Source organism: Mus caroli, unplaced genomic scaffold (genome assembly GCF_978045245.1).
Source record: "Mus caroli unplaced genomic scaffold, Mus_caroli_1 scaffold_10, whole genome shotgun sequence".
In the NCBI taxonomy this organism is placed as follows: domain Eukaryota; kingdom Metazoa; phylum Chordata; class Mammalia; order Rodentia; family Muridae; genus Mus; species Mus caroli.
Window position 1 is genome coordinate 75,295,856 of NW_028227265.1, and position 23,634 is coordinate 75,319,489.

The 23,634-nt window shown below is 35.4% G+C and overlaps 1 protein-coding gene across 2 annotated transcripts in view; it reads right to left on the minus strand.

Moving 5' to 3' along the window:
• Gpm6a (glycoprotein M6A) overlaps nt 1–23,634 on the minus strand; it is a 257,772-nt gene that overhangs the window by 94,450 nt on the left and 139,688 nt on the right. Inside the window, exon 1 of one of the 2 annotated variants that reach the window (XM_021169729.3) lies at nt 4,166–4,750. The exons of the other annotated variant lie outside the window; for it this stretch is intronic. Coding sequence (XP_021025388.1) covers nt 4,166–4,202 — 37 coding nt within the window. The 5' untranslated portion in view covers nt 4,203–4,750. Of the gene's footprint in view, nt 1–4,165; nt 4,751–23,634 lie in introns of those variants that run through there. 2 annotated transcript variants of the gene reach the window in all.

Genomic DNA, 23,634 nt, shown 5'->3' on the forward strand with positions numbered 1-23,634 from the left:
TCTCTGTGTGTTACTCTCAGAATAGCTTAGTGCACTCTAGTCACCACTATCTGTGTGATAATGTGCATGATACAATGCCTATGTCATAAGATGCAATAGAATAAACGACTGAGAATTTATCACTCACCATAACTGAGGCTTCGCTAGTGTGACAGTTGACAGCAAAATTAGAACAGATTTCCTATCCAGATGACCCCACCATATCATCTATCTTAAGAACATGAAAAGAAGTTAAGAGTTCTCCCATTTCACTTTCAAAATGCCCTTTAGAGATTTATTTATGTCTAAATTGCCGGCATCATATTGCTTTAGATCATGGAGATTATTAAGCAAAATAAGGGGTACTTGTATACAAGCACTCTGAATTGTCACAGCCAATATCCAATATTCCATACCTAGTCTGGAATGAAGATGGTGATTAATGGCTGGGTGATATATTCAGCATGAATCCACTGTAAAAAGAGAGACTCATATGGTAGGTGGGATGGATTGAGATAACATAGACTTCCCTTCTGGTCTCCCAGCACAGCCAAAAAACTAAAACCTACATAATGTTTGTTTGTGAAACTTTTATTCAACATTCTCATACTACAGCAGTTAGCATATGTACTTACACCAGATTACAGTTGATCAGAAGTGATAAAATTTATAAACATAATCATAAGAAAGGAGGATATTACTTTGTTTGTATTCTATTTTTGTTCCAGATGAAACCAATCAATTGTTTTGCATACGAACAAACTTCAATAATGGGAATACAAAATTTGTTCAATGAATATTTTCATATTTACTCTGAAATAAGTATTTTCTTCTACTGAAATATATGTTAAATCCATATACTAATTTGTTTTATTCACTAGACATGACTGGTTTGTGTAATAATATCATCAAATCTTGTGTCTCAATGGTTTTTAATTGCTTGTTTTTTAATATTTATTTATTTATTTGCATCCCAAATGCTGCCTTCCTCTAGGTCCCCACCCTACAAAGCCCCTCACCTCCCCCTACCTCCCTCATTCTCTTCTGAGATGGTGGGAATCCCTTGATATCTCCCTCCCTGAGGCACAATCTCTTTGCCATATTAAAAAGAAAATTATGTAACCTTTGCTCAAACTCTCTTTAAAACCAAAAACCTTTGATGGCATGACACAGCCACCACAGGCTGAAGACATTTTTAAAGAACTGGCTTTTACTTAGCATGCTTTACCAAAGTGAGATTTTTTTTTTAAAGGAAACATTAGAAACCCTTCAGTGCAATGAGATATTGTTGGTGAAGGCTGAAGAAAAGAAGTATGCAACAGATTAAATGACTTCCATTTTAGAGTTGTACCAAAGCAGGGATTGGCAGAAGACAATGTCTGCTGAACTCACCAAGACTTAAATTATTCACCCTCCTGATCTGAATATGCATTTGGATAAACATATCACCTTTTCTGTTTGCCTTTTACAGACAATGTGGGGAAGGGCACATGAATACAAGGAAAAACACATTTCTTATGGAGACCCTTTTAAGTCCTTAACCATCAACGAAATATCCTTCTCTGATATATTCAGTTAAAGTAGTGGATTAAATTTTACATTCTCGTGGAATTTAAAAGGTTGTATGGGTAGATGGTGATGCAAATTTCAATCTGTCTGAATTATAGCAAAGAAAACGTATTTTTTGTCACTTCCCCTGAGAGAGAATAATTTTTCAAAGTTACTGCTGGAAAAAAGGATAACAAACAATGACATCACTTTCCTTGGTTGCTGCATCTGCTATGGCTCACCCAGAGCATTTAACCTGTTAGCACACTCCACAATTGAATTCAAGTGTTCATTTGGTGTAATGCTTATCTGTTTAATATAATCTGGTTGTCTTCGGTTTAAACAGAAGCAATAACATTAAGTACAATAAAAGATATTAAATTAATAGAAGACTGGGAAATGCCTTTCAATCAAGAGAGTATGCTGGTATCAGAATCTGTATCGAAAATCCTGAGTGATTTAAGAAAAAAAGAGGGGAGGGAATATAAAATGCTGCTTTCCTTCCCAGGAGATGAATCATTAAATCTGTCTACCTGAACCCTTAAAACATTTCCAATGATTTGATCTGCTTATCATATAATTCCCCTAAAAGCAATCAATACAAAATTCACAATGTTTCCTCTCTATTTCTGTTCAAAGGTAACTTGACAACATCCAACATGTTAAAAAGTGCCATGGGTATAGTTGAGGGGGAGAAAAGGATACTCAGGTATGAAGAGAATTAAATCCATTCCTCGATTAAGAAAACAAGCCGATCCACAGATATTTTACATAGAACCTTCATGTACTTATTGCATACCATATAGATTTTTTGAATTTTAACATTGCTTTCCCCTACTATTGCTGGTTTATATGTACATATGTTGATGATAAGACACACACTGTGACAGATCATCCTGTCAATGTTCTGCTGCCTCCCCTCTATGAACAATTTTTAGTATTGCCCGAGGAGGGAGGGAGATCATAACATCATTACATCATTTTTCTTGTTCTTGCCTCTATCAAAGCTTGCTGAGAAACATTCAACCTGTTACCATGGTCCATAATTTAAGATTTTATTTAGTGTAATGAGTGTCATTTGTCTACTTAAAATGATTGAACTACTGTTTTCTTTGCTTAAGAAGAATATTTGACTTGTACAATCAAAAGATGTGAGAATAAGAGATTTATTCAGAAAATAAAGCAGTTCCCTGAAATGTCTAGTCTAGTCTAGACAGGAATTGGTAGAGAAATTTACCCTTTAAAATCTCTACTAAACTCCTAAGTTATTTGTGCAATGATAAATAATGTTGGTGTTTTTATTTAAAAGCTTAGTGATATAGTCATGCTGATTTTTATGTTTCTCTTCAAATGCCATTATCAACGAGAGCATAAACTTTGAAGATTATTAGCTTATCTTTTATCTTTATTGCATATAGAAAACATTTACATACTTAGTCGTTGTATACAGGTGGATCTGTGTACAGCATGTTTACCCAAAGGTGTGTGTGGGTTTCAGTATGTGTCTGTCTGTCTGTGTGTACATATATGTATGTGTGTGTGCATGTTTCTGTGTGTGTATGTGTGTGTATGGTGTGTGTGTGTGTGTATACTTAGAGAAGAGGACAAGCACACCTGCACATTTTAACATGAGAAAGCATACACTGAATCTCCACACTACCAGTGACATCATTAAAAACGCAGGTTTAAAAGGAGAACAAATTTATATGCATTTAAAATCATCCTTGAAAACATCTCTTTTTAGTATTCCTCATAAATTATTTTCTTTATGTGTATTATGTGTTATGAGTCTTTTAATCTTAAGAAAATGAGTGTTTTTCTCTAATGTTACATAAGCCAGTGCACAGACATGACAGCAAACACTGCCTCTACTGGGGTGAAAACAATTTCCTCTGAAGCCCCACTTGATGTATAAAAAAAATTCTAAAGCTGTTTGAATCATTTGAAATGGGCAGCATTTGTCCAATTTTAATTTAAAAATTGCCACATATAGACAGATATAACTATAAAGCTTTAAAAATGAATCTGATATTTAACAATGATATAGGTATAGGTTGATTATAATCAGCCATACAGAAAGAAAAAAAAATCTAATGTCATTAAATAAAACCCCAAATCAGTGAACCTTTGTTCCTTATTAATTAAAACAGCACTGCATCCAGAAAAATAAATAAATTCAATGAATATCAACCAAATTATACTACATGCTGTTGCTCTTTGTTCTATCAGATAGCTATGCAAAGGTATTGATAATGGTTACATCATCAAATTTTTAACTGCAACTTGTGAACCAACTGTATGTACCTGAAATCTGGAATCTCGGAGCTTGGCTTGACAACCATGAAAACATGAAATAAATGAAGTCTAACAAAGACTGGACTAAAGACTAGTTCGCCACACTGTACTCTTCTCATCAACATTGGAATATGCGTTTAGGTATTAGTTAGGTACTTAGATGTTCAAATAGTAAGGATCACAATTGGCATTACAGCAGTTGAAGAGCAGAGGAAAAAAGAAAGGGAGAAATGCCTTCCAAGAGAGAAAGATGCATTAGTCTCTCTGGCAAGTGTCTAAAGCAAACAAGGAAAGCACAAAATAATCACTTAGTTACAAATAAACCCGTTTTAAAGCACAGTACCTTTCTGTGTCTGTCCTTCTTCCATATTCTCTTCCATGGCTACCTTTCTTCAGGAGAATCTGGCGCACGGAATTAGTCAAAAGCTCAATTAGATGTCAAAAAAGCGTGTGCCTTTTTTCCCTGGGCAGCTCCAGCAGCAGTGGCTTGGGCAAGTCCTTGGAGCTTAGCTGAGGCTCCCTCGCGCCTCTTGTTTGCTTAGAGACTGGCTGTCAAGTGTAATTTCATTCAAATTACTCTTCCGTGAAGATTATCAATTTTTCTTCTCAAAGCTGCCCATTGTGTGTGCCACAGTAAGCAGGTACTCAAACAAACAGCCGGATAATTTTGGGAGGGGGAGTGGAAAGGGGTCTGGATTCTAGGAGCCAAGACACTGTGATTCACAAGCCTCGCTTTGCATTTAAAATGGGGGAAAGAAATTGAGGTTTGTGCTGAAATCTCGGCTTTAAACTGGAAGCAGGCTGAACTGTGAACAGACAGAGGGGTGTCCTCCTAGTATGAAGCGGACCACCAACCCATAATTCCCCCCTTTGCCACCACAGTGGGAAAGCCCGAATTCTCGTCCTGTCTTTCTGCTGCAGTAGTTTTTTTCTCACCCAGTCAGATTCATTACAAAAATGCCCTTTCCTTTTACTTCCTCACCAAGTGTCTAGTTAATTTGATTTAAAGGTGCCAAGGAGGGATGTAATTAGTCTATCTCGAGACTGGTCTGTTAAAGCTTATTATTAAGATAGAACCTTTATTTCATGTCTTTCAGAATCAAGGAGAAATAAAAACATGGTTTTCAAAGAAATAAGAATAAATCTTTTGTCGTAATAAGTATTTTTATTAAGTGGTGTAGGACCTTTACAGGTAAAGAGAAAAAGAATCGATGTCTTTGTAAATTATTTTTAGTTTAGCCCACAAAAGCTGCCAATTCCGAGTGGGAATTTTGTGAAGGGAAAAATTCTAAGGGTGATTATTGGAGAATGGGGGCCACAAAAAGAACGAAAGGATTCTGGATAGGGAACAACAGGATAGCATTTTTACAATGGGAATCTGCACTCTGATTAGGAATGCAAATCACAATGCTGCAGTCTGGCAATAAATTAGCAGTCGTGCTCAACCTATTGAGTGACAGGACACAAGTAGAGTCGCAATACTTCACAAAAGGTACAGGAAGAACATAAACACTGTCTGTCAAGGCTGTGTCAAGCTTTCCTAGAGCATAAAGGAAGACTCTCTTGCCCATGTTCCTCTCGAAACAAACATGCATATGGAAACACACATTGATGAATAAGCTCTTGCCCTTGATGGAAAAAATGCATATCCTAGTTATCCATATAGTATGCGTGCATTATACGAAAATTTTCACATAGGTTGTAAGACATGTCAGCAGCATTTTTCACACCATAGTTTCAACTGTAAGATCACTTATTTATTTCAAAGAAAAATGATCTGACAATGCTCCAGTTTATTTACATAAATGAAGATCTACTTCTTTCTGATAATCAATATTTCTATTCTTTTTGTCAAATGTGTTTAACCCAAGGGTAACTATTACTGAAAAATCTCTAGCCACCCAGCATCTCATCTCTCTCTCTCTCTCTCTCTCTCTCTCTCTCTCTCTCTCTCTCTCTCTCTCTCTCTCTCTCTCTCTCTCCATATATATATATATATATATATATATATATATATATATATATATGTATTCAAGGACTTTTGAGACAGTTGCTCTTATTCAGTCCAGATTGAATGAGAAGCCATAGGGAAATCAAAGAAGCCAAATCATAGCAGTCTCTCTGTTTCAGCCCATCTCTCTGCTGACATATCCTGGCATACACTCAGAACAGAGTGGAGCCTCCATCCTTGTTTATCTGCTTCATTCATCTTACAACACAGAAATAATCAGTGTAGCAAATAATTAACAGCATCACACACACAAATAATAACACTATCTTATATTTTTCGGTATTTTATAAACTTTAACTGAGTTACTTAAGGAAAACAGGGAAATATTTTTTTAGCCTGTATGTTAGAATATCCGTCTGCTACTCAAGCATATGCAGGGTCTGGGATTGTAAATGAAGAAGAAACTCTTAGAGCAAACATCATAAGCTGATTCATTGTCTAGGACTCTGACTTGTAAAACTCTTCTACATTTCTACTCTCATACATCACTGGTGCCTTCAGTGTCACCCTCAGTTTATACCCCCCCCTTTTTTTTACAATCCATGTAGAGAAAAAGAAGAAAAAAATAAAGAGAAAGAAGTAGGACATGTTACAATATTTGCCAGACAAGATCAATAGAAAGATGTGATTACAACTTCTTTTGTACTCTGGAAACTTCAAGGGAACCATATATTTGTATAATAACCAACTTATTGTCAGAATGGTTTTCTTTATAAAACAAAAGCAACTCATTCTTTGTTTTATGTTATTTTTTCTGATAAGAATCTCTTGTAAGGAAATGATTTGTTTATAGGTCATATGCAAGTGAAGTGCTTCATTCTCGAGACACAGTGTCTGTGGACTCCCCGTTCCCCAACATCCTAGATGTTTCCCACACCATCCACTCTACAGTATTCACAACTCTGGAATACTGTAATATTTTGGAATACTGTAATATGGAAAATAGATATTTGTGTGGTTATTTTGTGTCAGATTTCCCCATTACTTCCCATTCCCATGTCCACATTCCTTTACTAATTAAGAAGTTCATTTCCCAAACCATCCTTGGTTTTAAAATATTCAGAGCATCATCCTTTCATATTGATGATAATGGAGAGTTTCCAAAATGATAAGAAAACGTACATACATAGAGTATTCTTACATCAACAACCTGTAAAGAAGCTAAGATTCATTTTTTGATATGTACACAAATATGAGCCATTTTGAAGTCTACACTCTTGTGGGTTTTCAGTATATTCACATTTATCTAGCATTGTTTCTACTACCCCACTATGGAACACTTTAAATCTCCCCCAAGTGGAGGTTTGCATCTGAACACAAATTCCCCATCTTCCTTTTCCCATTTGACAGCTGGGATTGATGTTGCTGGTTGTCATTTTTAGGATATTTGCAAAATCTTTTGTCGTTTGAATAAAAACACTTAAATATCTAGTTATGTGAAAAGCAGTTCATGAGATGTTCATGAAAAAACCTTATTGAAAACTGATTTTATGAACTCTAAATATAAAACATTAACCTTAGTAACTGCCAATGATCGTCGCTCTGTATTTCCATTGTGGTATGTTTGAATGAGAATGGTGTTGGTAGGATTATATATTTGAAATCTTGGTCCCAAATTGGTGGAACTCTTTAAGAAGGATTAGAGGTGTGGCCTTGTTGGTGAAGGTATGTTGTTGAGGGAAGACTGTGAAAGCTCAAAAGCCCATACCATCCCCTGTTAGCTCTTCTTGACTCATGCCTGGTTATCAAGATGTAAGTTCTCAGGTACCACTCCAGACAATGCCCGCATGTATGCTGCCACAGCCCCCACCATGATTGGTGTGGCCTCTAACATTCTCAAGCCAAATGCCCCAAATTAAACATTTTCTTTCATAACTTGCTTTAGCCAAGGTGTTTTAACAAAGCAATAGAAAAGTAACTACAATAATCATTAAAATCTACAAGTTATGGTGATATATTACCTCATCAAATATTTTTTTCAATCATATTCATTGTATTTTCCCTGACTCTAGTTCTACTTGTGGTGTTTTAAATACATAAATGGACACCTAAAAACTATTACCACTAATGTTAAAGAAGATTACTCTTTGAAATATTATTTGAGATGTATTTATGATGTATATTATTTTTCCCATGTGGACTAAAAGATAGCTTACTTACACAGTCTAAAATTGTAAGTCCCCCTCATTTTTCCTAACTTTGGTTTAAATACATCTCCATTTTAAGACATGCTATCAACTGAGAAAATATCTACATATTCCTCAACTGTATAATGTACTTATCTTTATATTCAACTATATTCTTAGAAACAACTAGAATTATAACATATTAGTTACTACAAAGCATATGTAGAAAGAATATAATAAAAATGAAAGAAACATTTTATGTGTTCTGAGTCATAGAATAAATAGGACATGTGAAAAATATGATTGCGTGGACTAAGTATAGTGTACAGAACCAAGAGTCATGACCAATTTAAAATTTTCTTTTTGTCTTGAAATCTTTCAAAGTTAGACAAAGCATCATCTCATGAATGAAATATTTAGATTGCCATGTTTGCCATATTTAGAAAAAGAAATAAAGCACAAATTGACTGCTGCTTTAGAGTAGAGGTTGAAAATTTAAGACAGCACTCAATACCCAAACTCTCTGGTGAGAGCTGGTCTCCCAGGAGTGCAGACATGCATGTGAGCACAGGTAAGACCACCAATTCTGCTCTGATTGACCTACCCAGAACCCTCAGGACACAGGATCCAAGAAGTAGCCTGGGACAGGATCCTTCCAGTTTCAGTCTGCACTGGGAGCTAATCCTGTGACCCAGCTCTCCATACCCAAATACCCCTGGGGGAGAGCTGGTCTCCCAAGAGTGCCAACACATAGGCTTGCAGGAGGGACAAGCCACAGTCAAATACAGCAAGACCAGCTAATACCACCACCAAAGATAACCAGATGGCAAAAGGCAAGCACAAAAACATTATCAACAAATACCAAGGCTACATGGAATCATCAGAACCCAGTTCTCCCACAACAGCAAATACTGGATACCCTAACACACTGGAAAAGCAAGATTTGGATTTAAAAATCACATCTCATGATGCTGATAAAGGACTGTAAGAAGGATATAAATAACTCCCTGAAAGAAATACAGGAGAACATAGGTAAACAGCTAGAAGCCTTTAAAGAGGAAACACAAAAATCCCTTAAAGAATTACAGGAAAACAAAACCAAACAGGTGAAGGACTTGAACAAAACCTTTCAGGATCTAAAAATGGAAATAGAAACATTAAAGAAATCACAAAGGGAGACAACCCTGGAGATAGAAAACCTAAGAAAGAGATCAGGAGTCAAAGAGGCAAGAATCACCAACAGAATACAAGAGATATGTGCTGGCTAGTTTTGTGTCAACTTGACACAACTGGAGTTATCACAGAGAAAGGAGCTTCAGTTGAGGAAATGCCTCCATGAGATCCAACTATAAGGCATTTTCTCAATTAATGATTAAGGGGGAAAGGCCCCTTGTGGGTGGGACCATCTCTGGGCTGGTAGTCTTGGTTCTATAAGAGAGTAGGCTGAGCAAGCCAGGGGAATCAAGCCAGTAAGGAACATCCCTCCATGGATTGTGCATCAGCTCCTGATTTCTGACCTGCTTGAGTTCCAGTCCTCCATCCTTTGGTGATCAACAGCAGTATAGAATTGTAAGCCGAATAAACCCTTACCTCCCCAACTTGATTCTTGGTCATGAAGTTTGTGCAGGAATAGAAACCCTGACTAAGACAAGATAGAAGAGAAAATCTTGGGTTACGAAGATACATTAGAAAATATTAACACAAGAGTCAAAGAAAATGCAAAATTCAAAAAGCTCCTAAGCCAAAACATCCAGGAAATCCAGGGCAAAATGAGAAGACCAAACCTATGGCTCACAGGTATAGAAGAGAGTGAAGATTTCCAACTTAAAGGGCCAGTAAATATCTTCAACAAAATTATAGAAGAAAACGTCCCTAACCTAAACAAAGAGATGCCCATATACATATAAGAGGCCTACAGAACTCCAAATAGATTGGACCAGAAAAGAAATTCCTCCTGTCATATAAGAGTCAAAACACCGAATGCATAAGAAGGAAACAAAGAATATTAAAAGCAGTAAGGGAAAAAAGTCAAGTAACAAATAAAGGGAGAACTATCAGAACTATATCAAACTTCTCACCACTAGAGACTATGAAAAATAAAAGATCCTTGGCAAATGTCATACAGACCCTAAGAGAACACAAATGTCAGTCCAGGCTACTATACACAGCAAACTCCCAATTACCACAGATGGAGAAACCAAGATATTCCATGACTTAAACAAATATATACAATATTTTTCCACAAATTCAGCACTACAAGGGACAATAGATGGAAAACGCCAACACAAGAAGGGAAACTACACCCTAGAAAAAGCAAGAAAGTAATCTTCTTTCAATAAACCCAAAAGAAGATAGCCACACAAACATAAAATAATATCAAAAATAACAGGAAGCAACAATCACTATTCCTTAATATCTCTTAACATCAATGGACTCAATTCCCCAATAAAAAGACATAGACTAATAGACTGGATATGTAAACAGGGTCCAGCATTTTGCTGCATACAAGAAACACACCTCCATGACAAATAAAGACACTACCTCAGAGTAAAGGTATGGAAAATAATTTTCCAAGCAAATGGTCCCAAGAAACAAGCTGGAGTAGCCATTCTAATATCAAACAAAATCAACTTTCAACCAAAAGTTATGAAAAAGGATAAGGAAGGACACTTCATGCTCATCAAAAGAAAGAAATCTACCAAGAACTCTCAATTTTGAACATCTATGCTTCAAATGCAAGGCTACCAATATTCATAAAAGAAACTTTATTAAAGTTCAAAACACAAATTGCACCTCACACAATAGAAGTGGAAGAATTCAACACCCAACTCTCATGGACAGATCATGGAAACACAAACTAAATAGAGACAGATTAAAAATAACAGAAGTTATGGACCAAATGGATTTAACGGATATCTATAGAACATTTCATCCTAAAACAAAAGAATATACCATCTTCTCAGCACCTCATGGTACCTTCTCCAAAACTGACCATGTAATCTGTCACAAAACAGACCTCAACAAATACAAGAAAATTGAAATAATTCCATTCATCCTATCATATTACCATGGAATAAGGCTGGTCTTCAATAGCAACAAAAACAACAGAAAGCCCACATATACCTGGAAGCTGAACAATGCCCTACTCAACGATAACTTCGTCAAGGAAGAAAGAAAGAAAGAAACTGAAGACTTTTTAGAATTTAATGAAAATGAAGGCACAACATACCCAAACTTATGGGACACAATGAAAGCAGTGCTAAGAGGAAAACTCACAGTCCTGAGTGCCTCCAAAAAGAAACTTGACAGAGCATAAACTACCAGCTGGACAGCACACCTGAAATCTCTAGAAGAAAAAGAAGCAAATACAACCAAGAGGTGTAGACATAGACAGCAGGAAATAATCGAACTCAGGGCTTTAATCAACCAAGTAGAAACAAAAATAGAACTATACAAAGATCAACAAAACCAGGAGCTAGGTATTTGAGAAAATTAACAAGATAGATGAACCCTTAGCCAGACTAAGCAGAGGGCACAGAGACAGTATCCAAATTAACAAAAGCAGAAATGAAAAGGGAGATATAACAGCAGAAACTGAGGAAACTCAAAAATCATCAGATCTTACTAAAAAAGCCTGCATTCAAAAAAAAAAAAAACTGGAAAGTCTGGATGAAATGGACAATTTTCTAGACAGATACCATACAGATGCCTACATTAAATCAGGATCAGATAAACCACCTAAAAATTCCCATAACCTCTAAAGAAATAGAAGCAGTCATTTAAAATCTCCCAATGTAAAAAAAAACAACAACAACAACAAAAACAAACAAAACAACAACAAAAACCCCAGGGTCACATGGGTTCAGTGCAGAATTCTATCAGACCCTCAAAGAAGACCTAATACCAATACTCTTCAAACTATTCCATGAAATAGAAACAGAAAGAACACTACCCAATTCATTCTATGAATCCATAGTTACACTATGTATTCTCCCTTGGAGATGGAATGGTTTCTGTCTAATCAGGAACATGTCACAATTTCCTTTCATAGATGACTTCATAAAAGATTTTCTTCTACTTCTATCATGTTTAATGTTCCAAATATATTTTAAAAATTGGTTGAGTGATATTACTTTTAGCTTCAGAAGACATCATGTATATTTAAGAGGCATTTAACTATTATAAATTATTTGGATGACTTAAAAAATATAAAACAGCCCTCTGTTGACAGCCAGGGCTACACAGAGAAATCCTATCTTGAAAAACCAAATATATATATATATATATATATATATATATATATATTCAAATTATGTATCTGATGTTTTATATTTTTCCTAAAAAAAAAAAAACCCTCAAATTTAGTGTTTTCTCTTGGAAAGCTAAAACTATCACAAACGATGGACTGTTTAAAAAATGTTAAGGAACAATCATGATAGTCCTTGGGGTTTTGTACTCATTTAGATCAACCCATTCACAGAACGATTACAGTTATCACAAGTCACTATGGCCCCCTATTTCATTGTTAATTATACAAATGTTTGCTAAGGATTCTTCCTCTCATTGAAACTTGAGGTAAGTAAAAGGAATCCCTGGCTTATTATACACACCCTTTATTAGTATAAGATAGCCTCAGATTACAGTGATGTTACCTAATAAGAACAAAGCAAGCACAGCAGAGAGCAGATGAGCCTACTGAAAGAATATCTCATCTATTCCTTCTTGTCAATTTCTTGAAGTTAAAATAAAATTACATCATTTCCCCCTTTGCTTGACATCCCTCCAAACCTCCCCATGAATCACCTTGCTCTCTCTAAAAGCCACACTCTTTATTTCTTTAATTGTTGTGTAATGTTTTATTCCTAAATATATAATTACAACCTTTCAGTCCATATAATGTGGTATGTGTAGGATTTCAGAGCTGACCATTGATATTGGATAAACAATTTTGAGAACCCTTCAGGGAAGCTTTATGGTCTCCTGGAAGGTTCTGTTTGGTGTGACTCGATTCAGAAAGAGAGATCCCTATCAAATAAAATAGCATTGGCCAACATATGAAGTAAGCAGAATAAATAAGAGAGGAAAAACTATTCTAGAATTTTCAAATTGAATATGAAAAATCACAGAAATAGAAATACAATTCTGGTCACATACAATACACCACCATTTTGCACCTTGGGGAAACATTCCTTTACTGATCATTAGGCATCATCTTCCACAGGTCCCTAGGAGGCTTGTACTGAAAACTCAATTATGAGATGAATATTGATCTTAGTTTTTCAAAAAGCAATGAAAGAGTTGAATATTCAAGAGACATAGCCTGTGGCTTAGAAGACTTTAATCTTAAAATGAAACAATTGGAAACACATTAGTATTTGCCCTTAAGAAATTAACTTTAGCAGACTGTTATATGACAAATCTATTTTCAATAAGAGAAAAAATTAATGAAATATAAAGTAATAGAAAAGAATAATAAGTACAAAAATGAAAAATAAAAAATAAAAAGAAATGACCTTAAACATATGTAGCATCTTGTTCCTATTTTATTCTTGGTCATTTGGGTTCTATCAAAGTAAGATATTTTCTCTCAAATCCATTGATACTACATTTTCATGAAGTTTGCCCTAAATCCAGTTATAGCTGTAGTATAGAATATTTACAACTGGCCATTTTTTATACAATGTTCTTTGGACAAATTCAACCTACTTTTTTGACTGAGAAAATGAAATTGGTAGATATCTACATTTCCAGTAAACGACCCTCTAAACTTCCTTCATTTCAGTGTCTTTTAATTCCTCATACATTCACTGTTATTTCTACCTAAAACCCTTTCTCTGGTAAGTCCATGTCTCCAGAACTGTTCATATCTTACATCTAAGATGGAATATTATCCACAGTAAAAGCATTCCTGACTTGCAAGAAAAGTATTTTTTTAGTACTCATAGATCAGGCTTTTGCAGTGTCATTTAATAAAGATAGCATTTTACATATATAGCTGGCACTTGCTTCTCACCTATAAGCAGCATATTGGTGTTACACTACATACTACTCAAGAGTATAGTAAGCATTCACTATAGAGAAATAGGCAAATGAGTAATTATAATAAGTGATTAAGTGAATGAATTCATTTAAAGAATTAAAATACACATTCTTAAAATTTTCAGCCTCTAAAAATTATTACTTTTAATTTGAACATAACTCATACCAGTTATCAGAGATACTGTCAACTTTTCATGCATAAAATATCTTTTTGCTATATTGATGACAGAACAATAAAAATACACTTCACAGTCTAAGCAGTAAATCAAAAACAGAAACACAAAACTGTTGTTTGGCCTCATTCCTACACACAGTAAGTTATAACTTCGTGAGTATTGATTAAGAGTAAAAAGCAACTCAAGGATGGTACTCTTCAGCCCAAATATGTCCTCTGAAAATAGAATCACTTGTCACTATGAATGTATTTGTACAATAAAATGTTGACAAAATTCTAAGTCTTATATAGTTTCTATTGTCTCTGTCTTCAAAATTCTAGAAAGCCAGAGAAACAACTTCTCCTGTTGGAAATATTCTGAAATATCCATAAAATAGCATTTTCTGAAATATAGCAGAAAACTTCAGGGATAAAAGTATAATTTTTTGTAGTGAAATGAATGGAACTCAATATTATCAAGTGAGTTGAAAAAAAAGCTAATTTCAAAAAGGCAGTTATGGTATGTTTTCTCTCAAAGATAGATTCTAGAGAGAAGTGAAAAAACAAGATGAGTGAATGATGCTAATATGGAAGAAAAAGAGAGAGTGGGGATGAGACAGAAGATAGGGGGTAAATATGCCTTGAATTGATAATATGCACATATTATAGTTTGAATGTGAATAGCCACATATTCATATATTTGAATATGTTGTCACCAGGGAGTGGAACTACTTTGGGAGGATTAGGAGGTCTGGCCTTGATGGAAGAGATTTGTCACTGAAAGTAGAGTTTTTTTCAGAAGCTCAGTTCAGGATCTCTCTCTCTCTCTCTCTCTCTCTCTCTCTCATGTGTGTGTGTGTGTCTGTCTCTCTCTGTGTCTCTGTGTCTCTCTCTGTATCTCTCTCTCTGTCTCTGTCCCTCTGTCTCTTTCTCTCAGTCTCTCTCTCTCTCTGTCTCTCTCTGTCTCTCTCTGTCTCTCTCTCTCTCTCTGTCTCTGTCTCTCTCTCTGTCTCTCTCTCTGTCTCTCTCTCTGTCTCTCTCTCTCTCTCTCTCTCTCTCTCTCTCTCTCTCTCTCTCTCTCTCTCTGTCTCTGTCTCTCTCTCTGCCTGCTGCCTATGGATCAGGACATAATACTCTCAGCTATTGCTCCAGTGCTATATCTATCTGCTTCCCTCCATAGTGATCATAAACTAACCCTCTAAAACTGAACAAGATCTCAATGAAATTCAAAAAGGTAGTTATGGTATGCCTTTCATAAGAATTATGGTAAGTCTTTACATCAATAGACAAATGCATGAAAATGTTTCAATGAAAACATTTTATACAATTAATAAACACCATCCTAAAAATAATTATGCCTCTAAGATATCATGTCTAATATTAGTGGTTTATGCTTTACTCAACTTATTTTATACATAGACATATTTATAAAGTGGGTTTAAGTAAGTTTTTATGTAGATCATGATTTCAAATTATTTTCTAAGTCATCCACCTTCTGTAAGCCATATGCTATCTGTGATCATCCTTCAGGCAAATATATCCAAGTCAGGTTCTGACTTCTCTTATCAATTTCATTGGTTTATTCATTATTTCTAGTGATAAAAATGCTTTAATAATCTTGGCTTTAAAATGACTGTATGAAAGAACAAGTCTCCATCATTTCCCTTTTCCTAATTGATAATAATTGCCTTAATCTTTTAATTATTCCTGTATATTCTAGAAACACTTTTAAAATGTAAGAAAGTTTCATTGGTCTTGTCAGTTTCATGTCAATATGATAGATTTAATGAGATTTGATGAACATTATTGCAAAATTAAATCACCCTCAGTAGCTATATGATTGTAAGGAGCCGCCCTCACAGATGGCGCTGATGGCACTGGCACCCGTTTAATCAAACCATCTGTGCATGCGCCAGGGTAGTTTCCCACCCCATGTGCTCTGCCTTCCCCGTGACGACAACTCCGGCCGATGGGCTGCAGCCAATCAGGGAGCGACACGTCCGAGGCGGAGGACAGTCCTCCATAAAAGGGACGGGTTTCCGCCATTCTAGGGATCTCTCTATCTCTCTCTCTCTCTCTGGCTCTCTTCTCCACTGGCTCCTGAAGGGGTAAGCAATAAAGCTTGTGCCGCAGAAGATTCCGGTTGCCCTGAGCATGTTCTTACCAGGGGGAACAAAAGCGCGGGCAATATATGATAGTATCATTTTCATAGATACTGAGCTATTTTTTAACATTTTTGTCTTACTTTTACATTTTTTATTTATTAGATATTTTCTTTATTTACATTTCAAATGCTACCCAAAAGTTCCCTATACCGCCTACCCACTCTGCTCCCCTACCTACCCACTCCCACTTCTTGACCCTGGCATTCCCCTGTACTGGGGCATATAAAGTTTCCAAGACCAAGGAGCCTCTCTTCCCAATAATGACCGACAAGGCCATCTTCTGATACATATGCAGCTAGAGACACGAGCTCTGGGGGTACTGGTTAGTTCATATTGTTGTTCCACCTATAGGGTTGCAGACCCCTTCAGCTCCTTGGGTACTTTCTCTAGCTCCTCCATTGGGGGCTCCGTGTTCCATCCTATAGATGACTGTGAACATCCACTTCTGTATTTGCCATTAACTGGCATAGCCTCACACAAGACAACTATATCAGGGTCCCTTCGGCAAAATCTTGCTGGAATATGCAATGGTGTTTGGGTTTGGTGGCTAATTATGGGATGAATCCCCGGGTAGGGTAGTCTCTGGATGGTCCATCTTTTCTTCTTAGCTCCTAACTTTGTCTCTGTAACTCCTTCCATGGGTATTTTGTTCCCTATTCTAAGGAGGAATGATGTATCCACAAGTTGGTCTTCTTTCTTGATTTTCTTGTGTTTTGCAAATTGTATCTTGGGTATTCTAAGTTTCTGGGCTAATATCCACTTATCAGTGAGTGCACATCTAGTGACTTCTTTTGTGATTGGGTTACCTCACTCAGGATGATATCCTCCAGATACATCCATTTGCGCAAGAATTTCATAAATTCATTGTTTTTAATAGCTGAGTAGTATACCATTTTGTAAATGTACCACATTTTCTGTATCCATTCCTCTGTTGAGGGACATCTGGGTTCTTTGCAGCTACTGGCTATTATAAATAAAGCTGCTATGAACATAGTGGGGCATGTGTTCTTATTACCAGTTGGAACATCTTCTGGGTATATGCCCAGGAGAGGCATTGCTGGATCTTCTGGTAGTACTATGTCCAATTTTCTGAGGAACCTCCAGACTGACAATTTTTTATTAAATATTTTCTTCATTTACATTTCAAATGCTATCCCAAAAGTCCCCTATACACTCCCCCTGCCCTGCTCCCCAACCCACCCACTCCTTCTTCCTGGCCCTGGCATTCCCCTGTACATGGACATATAATCTTTGCAATACCAAGGGCCTCTCCTCCCAATGATGGCCGACTAGGCCATCTTCTGCTATATATGCATCTAGAGACATGAGCTCTGGGGTTACTGGTTAGTTCGTATTGTTGTTCTTCCTATAGGGTTGCAGACCCCTTCAGCTCCTTGGGTACATTCTCTAGCTCCTCCATTGAGTGTCTTAAAACATTTTTTAAAGATATATATTTTAACCTTCTTATATATCTTTTATTGTTCACCTTCCCACATATTTTATATCCCTATTAATATTTTATAATAAATGTTCTAATGCTTTGGATGTTTTGATGAAATATTTAATTGTTCTGTTACATATTGTAATAATGTATATAAACATTTCTGTATAATCAATCATATTTTACAATTGAAAAGTAGTTTATACCTGATGTTTTTTTTTTTATTCTGTATTCTGTTCTCCATGTGACGTTTTATTAGCTACTGAGGTTTAAAGAAATAATTCTATGGTTGGTATGCTATATAGTGCTTAATACTAATTTGAAAACATACAGTTTAACTGTTTATGTATGTTTACTCTAAACCATGTTTTAGCATTTTAATTATTATAAAATAATGCAAGACAACTTTGTAAACTATCTTCACTGTATATTTGAGTGAAGAATTCCTGTTGTAAGATAATCAGTTATACAAATTTGGTACAACCAACAGAAAAATACTATATAATTAATAACTGTATAAATCACCAACAAGCAAAAGGCTATAATAAGTGGTAGAATAACATGTTTTTATATTTACATTATATATATGGATCTATATACATATGGATTATATATATATATATATGGATTTATACATATATGTATATGACAGAAATAGAAATTCAGGACAAAATCCTTTAAAATATTTGTAGTGATTTAGCCTGATGGTGCTTATATTCTAATGCTAAATATTGTTTTCTCAATATATGGTTCCTCAAGTGATCCCATGTGAACCTTCTCCCCAATTTAACAGGTCAATAAAAGACTAGAGCCTGTGATTAAGCAATACAGAGAGAAAGGTAAGACTGGAGACTCAAGAAGAAATTGAAGGTAGAAGGACTCTGGAGGAAACCAGAGGAGCAGGAGGAAGCAGTAGTGAACCCAAACTGCATAACCAGGAAAAAACAGAAAGAATAAGGGGGTTTATAACTGGGGGATAATCTAATATAGCCCTAGATCAATTCATCTAGGCATATGGGCTGTAAATAAAATATCTGTTGTTTGTCTTTTATATGGGTTTATTAGGATTACAAATTCTAACAACAAATATTAAAAGTTCTTTTTAATTACATAAACTGCAGGAAATTTCTTAGTCTATCTCTATTAATAACATTTAAATGACCTAATGTAATGATCTTAGCTTTATCAAAGTGATAACAATAACTTGGTTACTACTAACCATATATAATATTCTAAGCATTAAACTTGATTAAAACACATATTTTGTAATATATATATGAAAAATTTTACATCAGCTTTTGTTGTGTAAAATTAAAGTTTTTAAACCTTTAGACAACTTTCACAAGGATACACACATAATGGATGAAATTTACATTGAATTTTGGGCTTTCTAATACTAAAGTTATATCATGAAAGTTTAGTCATTCATTGCTTAACCTACCCAGTCATTAGGCATCTTATCCAAGCATTTCATCATCTTTTTGGTAAGACCTTACTGTTACACTCATGGCAATAGAGAAAGGCAATAGCTTATCTAACAAATGAATGACATATTTCTGTATTCACTTTAACCATAATTTAATGGTTGAGAAATTCCTGCCTTACATATCCACTGGAAAATGTGTATGATAACACTGTATAAGTAAATAAATTATCAAATAGGTCAAAAAGGAAGATAGAAAATAGGAGGGAGAGGGAGATAGAGAGATGGTAGAGTGGTATAGGAAGAGAAAAAATGGGAGGATGTGGTAGATAAAAAAGAAAGGGAAGGGGAGGGAAGGAAAGATGGAGAGAGGAGGAGAAGGAAAAAAGGAAAAGAGAAAAGCAAGGTGCAGAAGAGAGGGGAGAAGGGAGGAAAGAAAGTCTGGCCCCAAAGAATAAATATTTAGAAAGATGTAAGCCTGTCATACTCTCTAGATTTTTGAGTAGTTATCTTAGGTCTTTGATTAGATTCAGATTGTAGGAAAGAGCCTCCACCAAGTTTATCATACCACATAGTTCAGAAGCAAAACTAACCTTCAAGTCTCTTGGCTTTACCGTGAACATTTTGATAGTTTTACTTATGTATTAGTCAGGTAGACCTTTTGTGAATGAAAATGTCTGTTGAAGTGTGGTCTTCCAGCAAAATAGAATCTTAGGTAACCTAGAATTCCTATCTAAAAATAAATCCTTACCTAAAAATAAAACATTTGACAGATTGGGAACTTTTATCATCCTTCGATTTGTCCTCTACAACTACATCTTCTGACTAAATCAACAGAAAGCAATGGACTTTTTCCTAAGGACAGAGTGAATCAATAATCCCCTCTTCTGAGAAAATGTGTTTTTAAGTATTTTTTTCTTATTCATGTATCACACATTTTCCATATATATATATGTATATATATATATACATATATATATGCAGTCTCCATTTCATGTTTTTCTAACAAAATATCTAAGCTGATAATAAATAAAAATGTTTATTGTGTGAACAATTTAAGTGGGTTTAGCTCAAATCTCTAGATGCCACCTCTGAGCACAGTCTTATGCTTCCCCATCACACAATAGAGGCAGATAAAGAAGCCTCAAGGAGCAAGTGCAGAAGCATAGGCTTGCTCTGTAGCAACCTGCTACTGTTGAGAATTTCAGACCTTCAAGATCTAATAAAGACCTTCAGATCCACTCTTAAATTGCATAATCACTTTTAAGGGTTATTAGAGTGCTATTTTGTGTACTCTGTAAAGAATGTCCTTGGTTTTATTCAAATGCTGATTTCTACACCAGCAGAGAGGTAGGTATTATTATTTTTATGAAGTATTACTGGACTTGACATTTTGTAAACATCCTTCTCCATCACATTGTGATTGTTTAATAAAGGGCTGATTCAGCCTTGACTTGGGCAGAGAATGTAGGAAGGCTGAATTTCTGATCCGGGCTAGGGATCCCAAGTAGAGAGAAGTGGAAGAAGGAACACAATGAGTGGATAAGGAGAGACCAGGAGGATTCTTCATGAGGTCATGATGAGAGAGCAGACACACATGGACCAGAGATAGCCTGAAAAAGACCAGCTTGGCAAGTAACAGGACATTTGTCGGGTATTCACAGGCTTAGAGGGTAAGAAGGGCTCAGAACCTGCCCAGTCTAGGCTTACATCTTGTTAATAAACTTATTAGGTCATTCTGTCAATTATTTGGGAATTAAAATGGAGACAGATAAGGTTTTGTCTTAAATTTCAGTCTACAAAGGATAGATTCTTTAAGACCTATTTACTTTTCTTTAAATTCTATCTCTCAAATTGCAACAACAATAACAACAACAACAACAAAATGCTGCCAACTCTTGTTGAAACTAAGCTTTGAGAGCATATACTTTTGAGAGAAAAAAACTGCAAACTATTCTAATGTCTGCATATATTTGCAGGGTTGATATTTTTCAGCAAGAAGCCTTCCATTGGGATCTGCTCTGTACTAAATGGAAAGCACAAGTGACCAAGTCCTGAATGTACTAGAAACAGGTAGAAAATATTCTCTGTGTTTTCCCAGGAAAGTTTTATTGGTGATCAAATAAATAGCTTACTCAGATATACATTTGCTACATCATAACTTCCGGAAGATCAAGGTACCAAAAAATCTAAAGAGTACATATACAACTGGTATGAAAAGTTTCTTTGCTCCTTCTGCACTATTAGTTTCAAATGAACTCTGTAGAACTCCACTTGACTCCATCCTGGGTTTGCAACAATTACATAATCCATCAGCTTGCAACAGCTCTTTATGGCTTTCAGCAGCATGCTCAAGACACCAATAAACATCCCACTACAGTTGTCCTAGATAAAATGCAAAGCTGTTTTTAGCATTTAATAATGCAAGTATTAAGAAAGACATGATTTATTCTTCCTTTCATTCCCCCTGAATTTCAGCCCTGAATTTCAGCATCATCTGTCTACAGCTTTTATGTGGTGGGCATCACACATTTTTTCAATATTTAATATTTTAATATGTATGCTATTCATTTTCCTTGTCTATTACTGAGTACAGAAATCATGAGATGCAATTGTATCTTCCTCACAGCTCATGAAGTGAGGATGAACTCATTGTAAGCTGCTCAGCTTTCTGATTTGCTCTTATTATTTAGTATAACTATGCATAGCTGTGGTTCTCATGTGACTATGTGAGATACATATTACATTTCACTAATTTTATTTACATACCTGAAAGTATGAAGACTTTCTTTTAAGTGATAAACCTGAGGTTCAGAAAACAAAATGATCTTCTAAATTTGAATTGTGAGCATTCTGATACATACACATTAGAAGTATTTTATATTCTATGACTCAGTAACAAAAACTTAGAAAGAAGTTAACTAATCAATACCTACAAATATGTTGCAGATGGGCCTGATACTGTTCTTATAAACCAATCCCCCAATGAATAAAGAAGCCAATTACTGGAAGAGTAGGAGGGATTTCCAGGTTAGACAGAGGAAGAGAGGAAATAGGAGGAAGTTAGGCCCTTTTGGAATTGGGGACAGCATGTGTGTAAGATGTAGCTGCTAGAGTTTTCTGGTATCATGGCGGATTTGTAAGGATTGACCACCGGAGGAATCAGATTTTAATAAGGTTTACAAGATTAGGTTTAAGTTCTTGTGCCCAGAAATTGAGTTACCATTGTTTCTGAACAAAGTTTGTGTTGGGTTTTTCTTCATGCAGTGTATCTGGGTTCAAGAAAGAAAGGTATAGCTATGGCAAAGTGTGAGTTTGCCTGAGGTGCACCACAAAGGCTGTGAGGGGTTTGAAGCATGGGATTGACATAGTAATGACCCACCAGCGGGAACCTAGTGAGCTGGGTGGAGAGATTCTGGAGTTCTGAGTCAGTGTCTCCATGAGATAAAAGCAGGTTGGCCACTGCCTTCCAGTGCATGGCCGGCCAGAACCCCAGAGGACTGAGAGTTGCCAGCTCAAGTGTGGGAATGTGCTGGTTCATTTTTTATTATTTCCCACAACACAAATATATGATATAAATAAATATTTGAATGATATTTTTATTTAACAACCTAAAACATATAAAGGTAGTGAATAGGAAACTAATGTAAATTATTATGAATATGTGAGATTGTATTTGTCTTATATAGTTCTCAAAGATTTTCCAATATATGTTTTAGAAATATATATATATATATAACTTATATATAATAAATATAAATTTTATAAAATCATTTTCTAAAGAAAAATGCATTTAACTAATAAATTTTGTGCATAATGATATTGTGTTACCATATCTGTAAAGTTTTATCATTGAAAAGACATTGAATTATAACTGAAATATTAAAAAGAACTGATAATTACTTATTTTAAAGAAAATATAAGGTATTCAAGGTAATTTGTCATGGGTATCATCTTTTACTAATTAATTTATCAGTCACGCACTGAGTCTTTAGCATTGTCCCGAGATGAGCTATCTTCTGGGTCAGGTCAGTGAAAATATGGATATCAGTAATATTGTCACTTTCCTGAATTTTATACAATGAAATAGGAATGGGTAAGAATATCAAAATGGACTCAGTGAACAAAATATGATCGTATACTCTCTCTACAATATAGTACTTGAAATCTTTTTTAAATTTTTTATTAGATATTTTCTTTATTTACATTTCAAATGCTATCCCAAAAGTCCCCTATACCCTCCCCCAGCCCTGCTCCCCAATCCACCCACTCCTGCTTTCTGGCCCTGGCATTCTACTGTACTGGGGCATATAATCTTCGCAAGACCAAGGGCTTCTCAAATCTTAGCTAGAGCAATAATACACAGGGCTTGTCGAATGAAATTCAAAACAACTTTTGCATGACCTCTGTACCAAATAAGAAGAAATCTAAGAAAGTTTCTCACCACTCAATA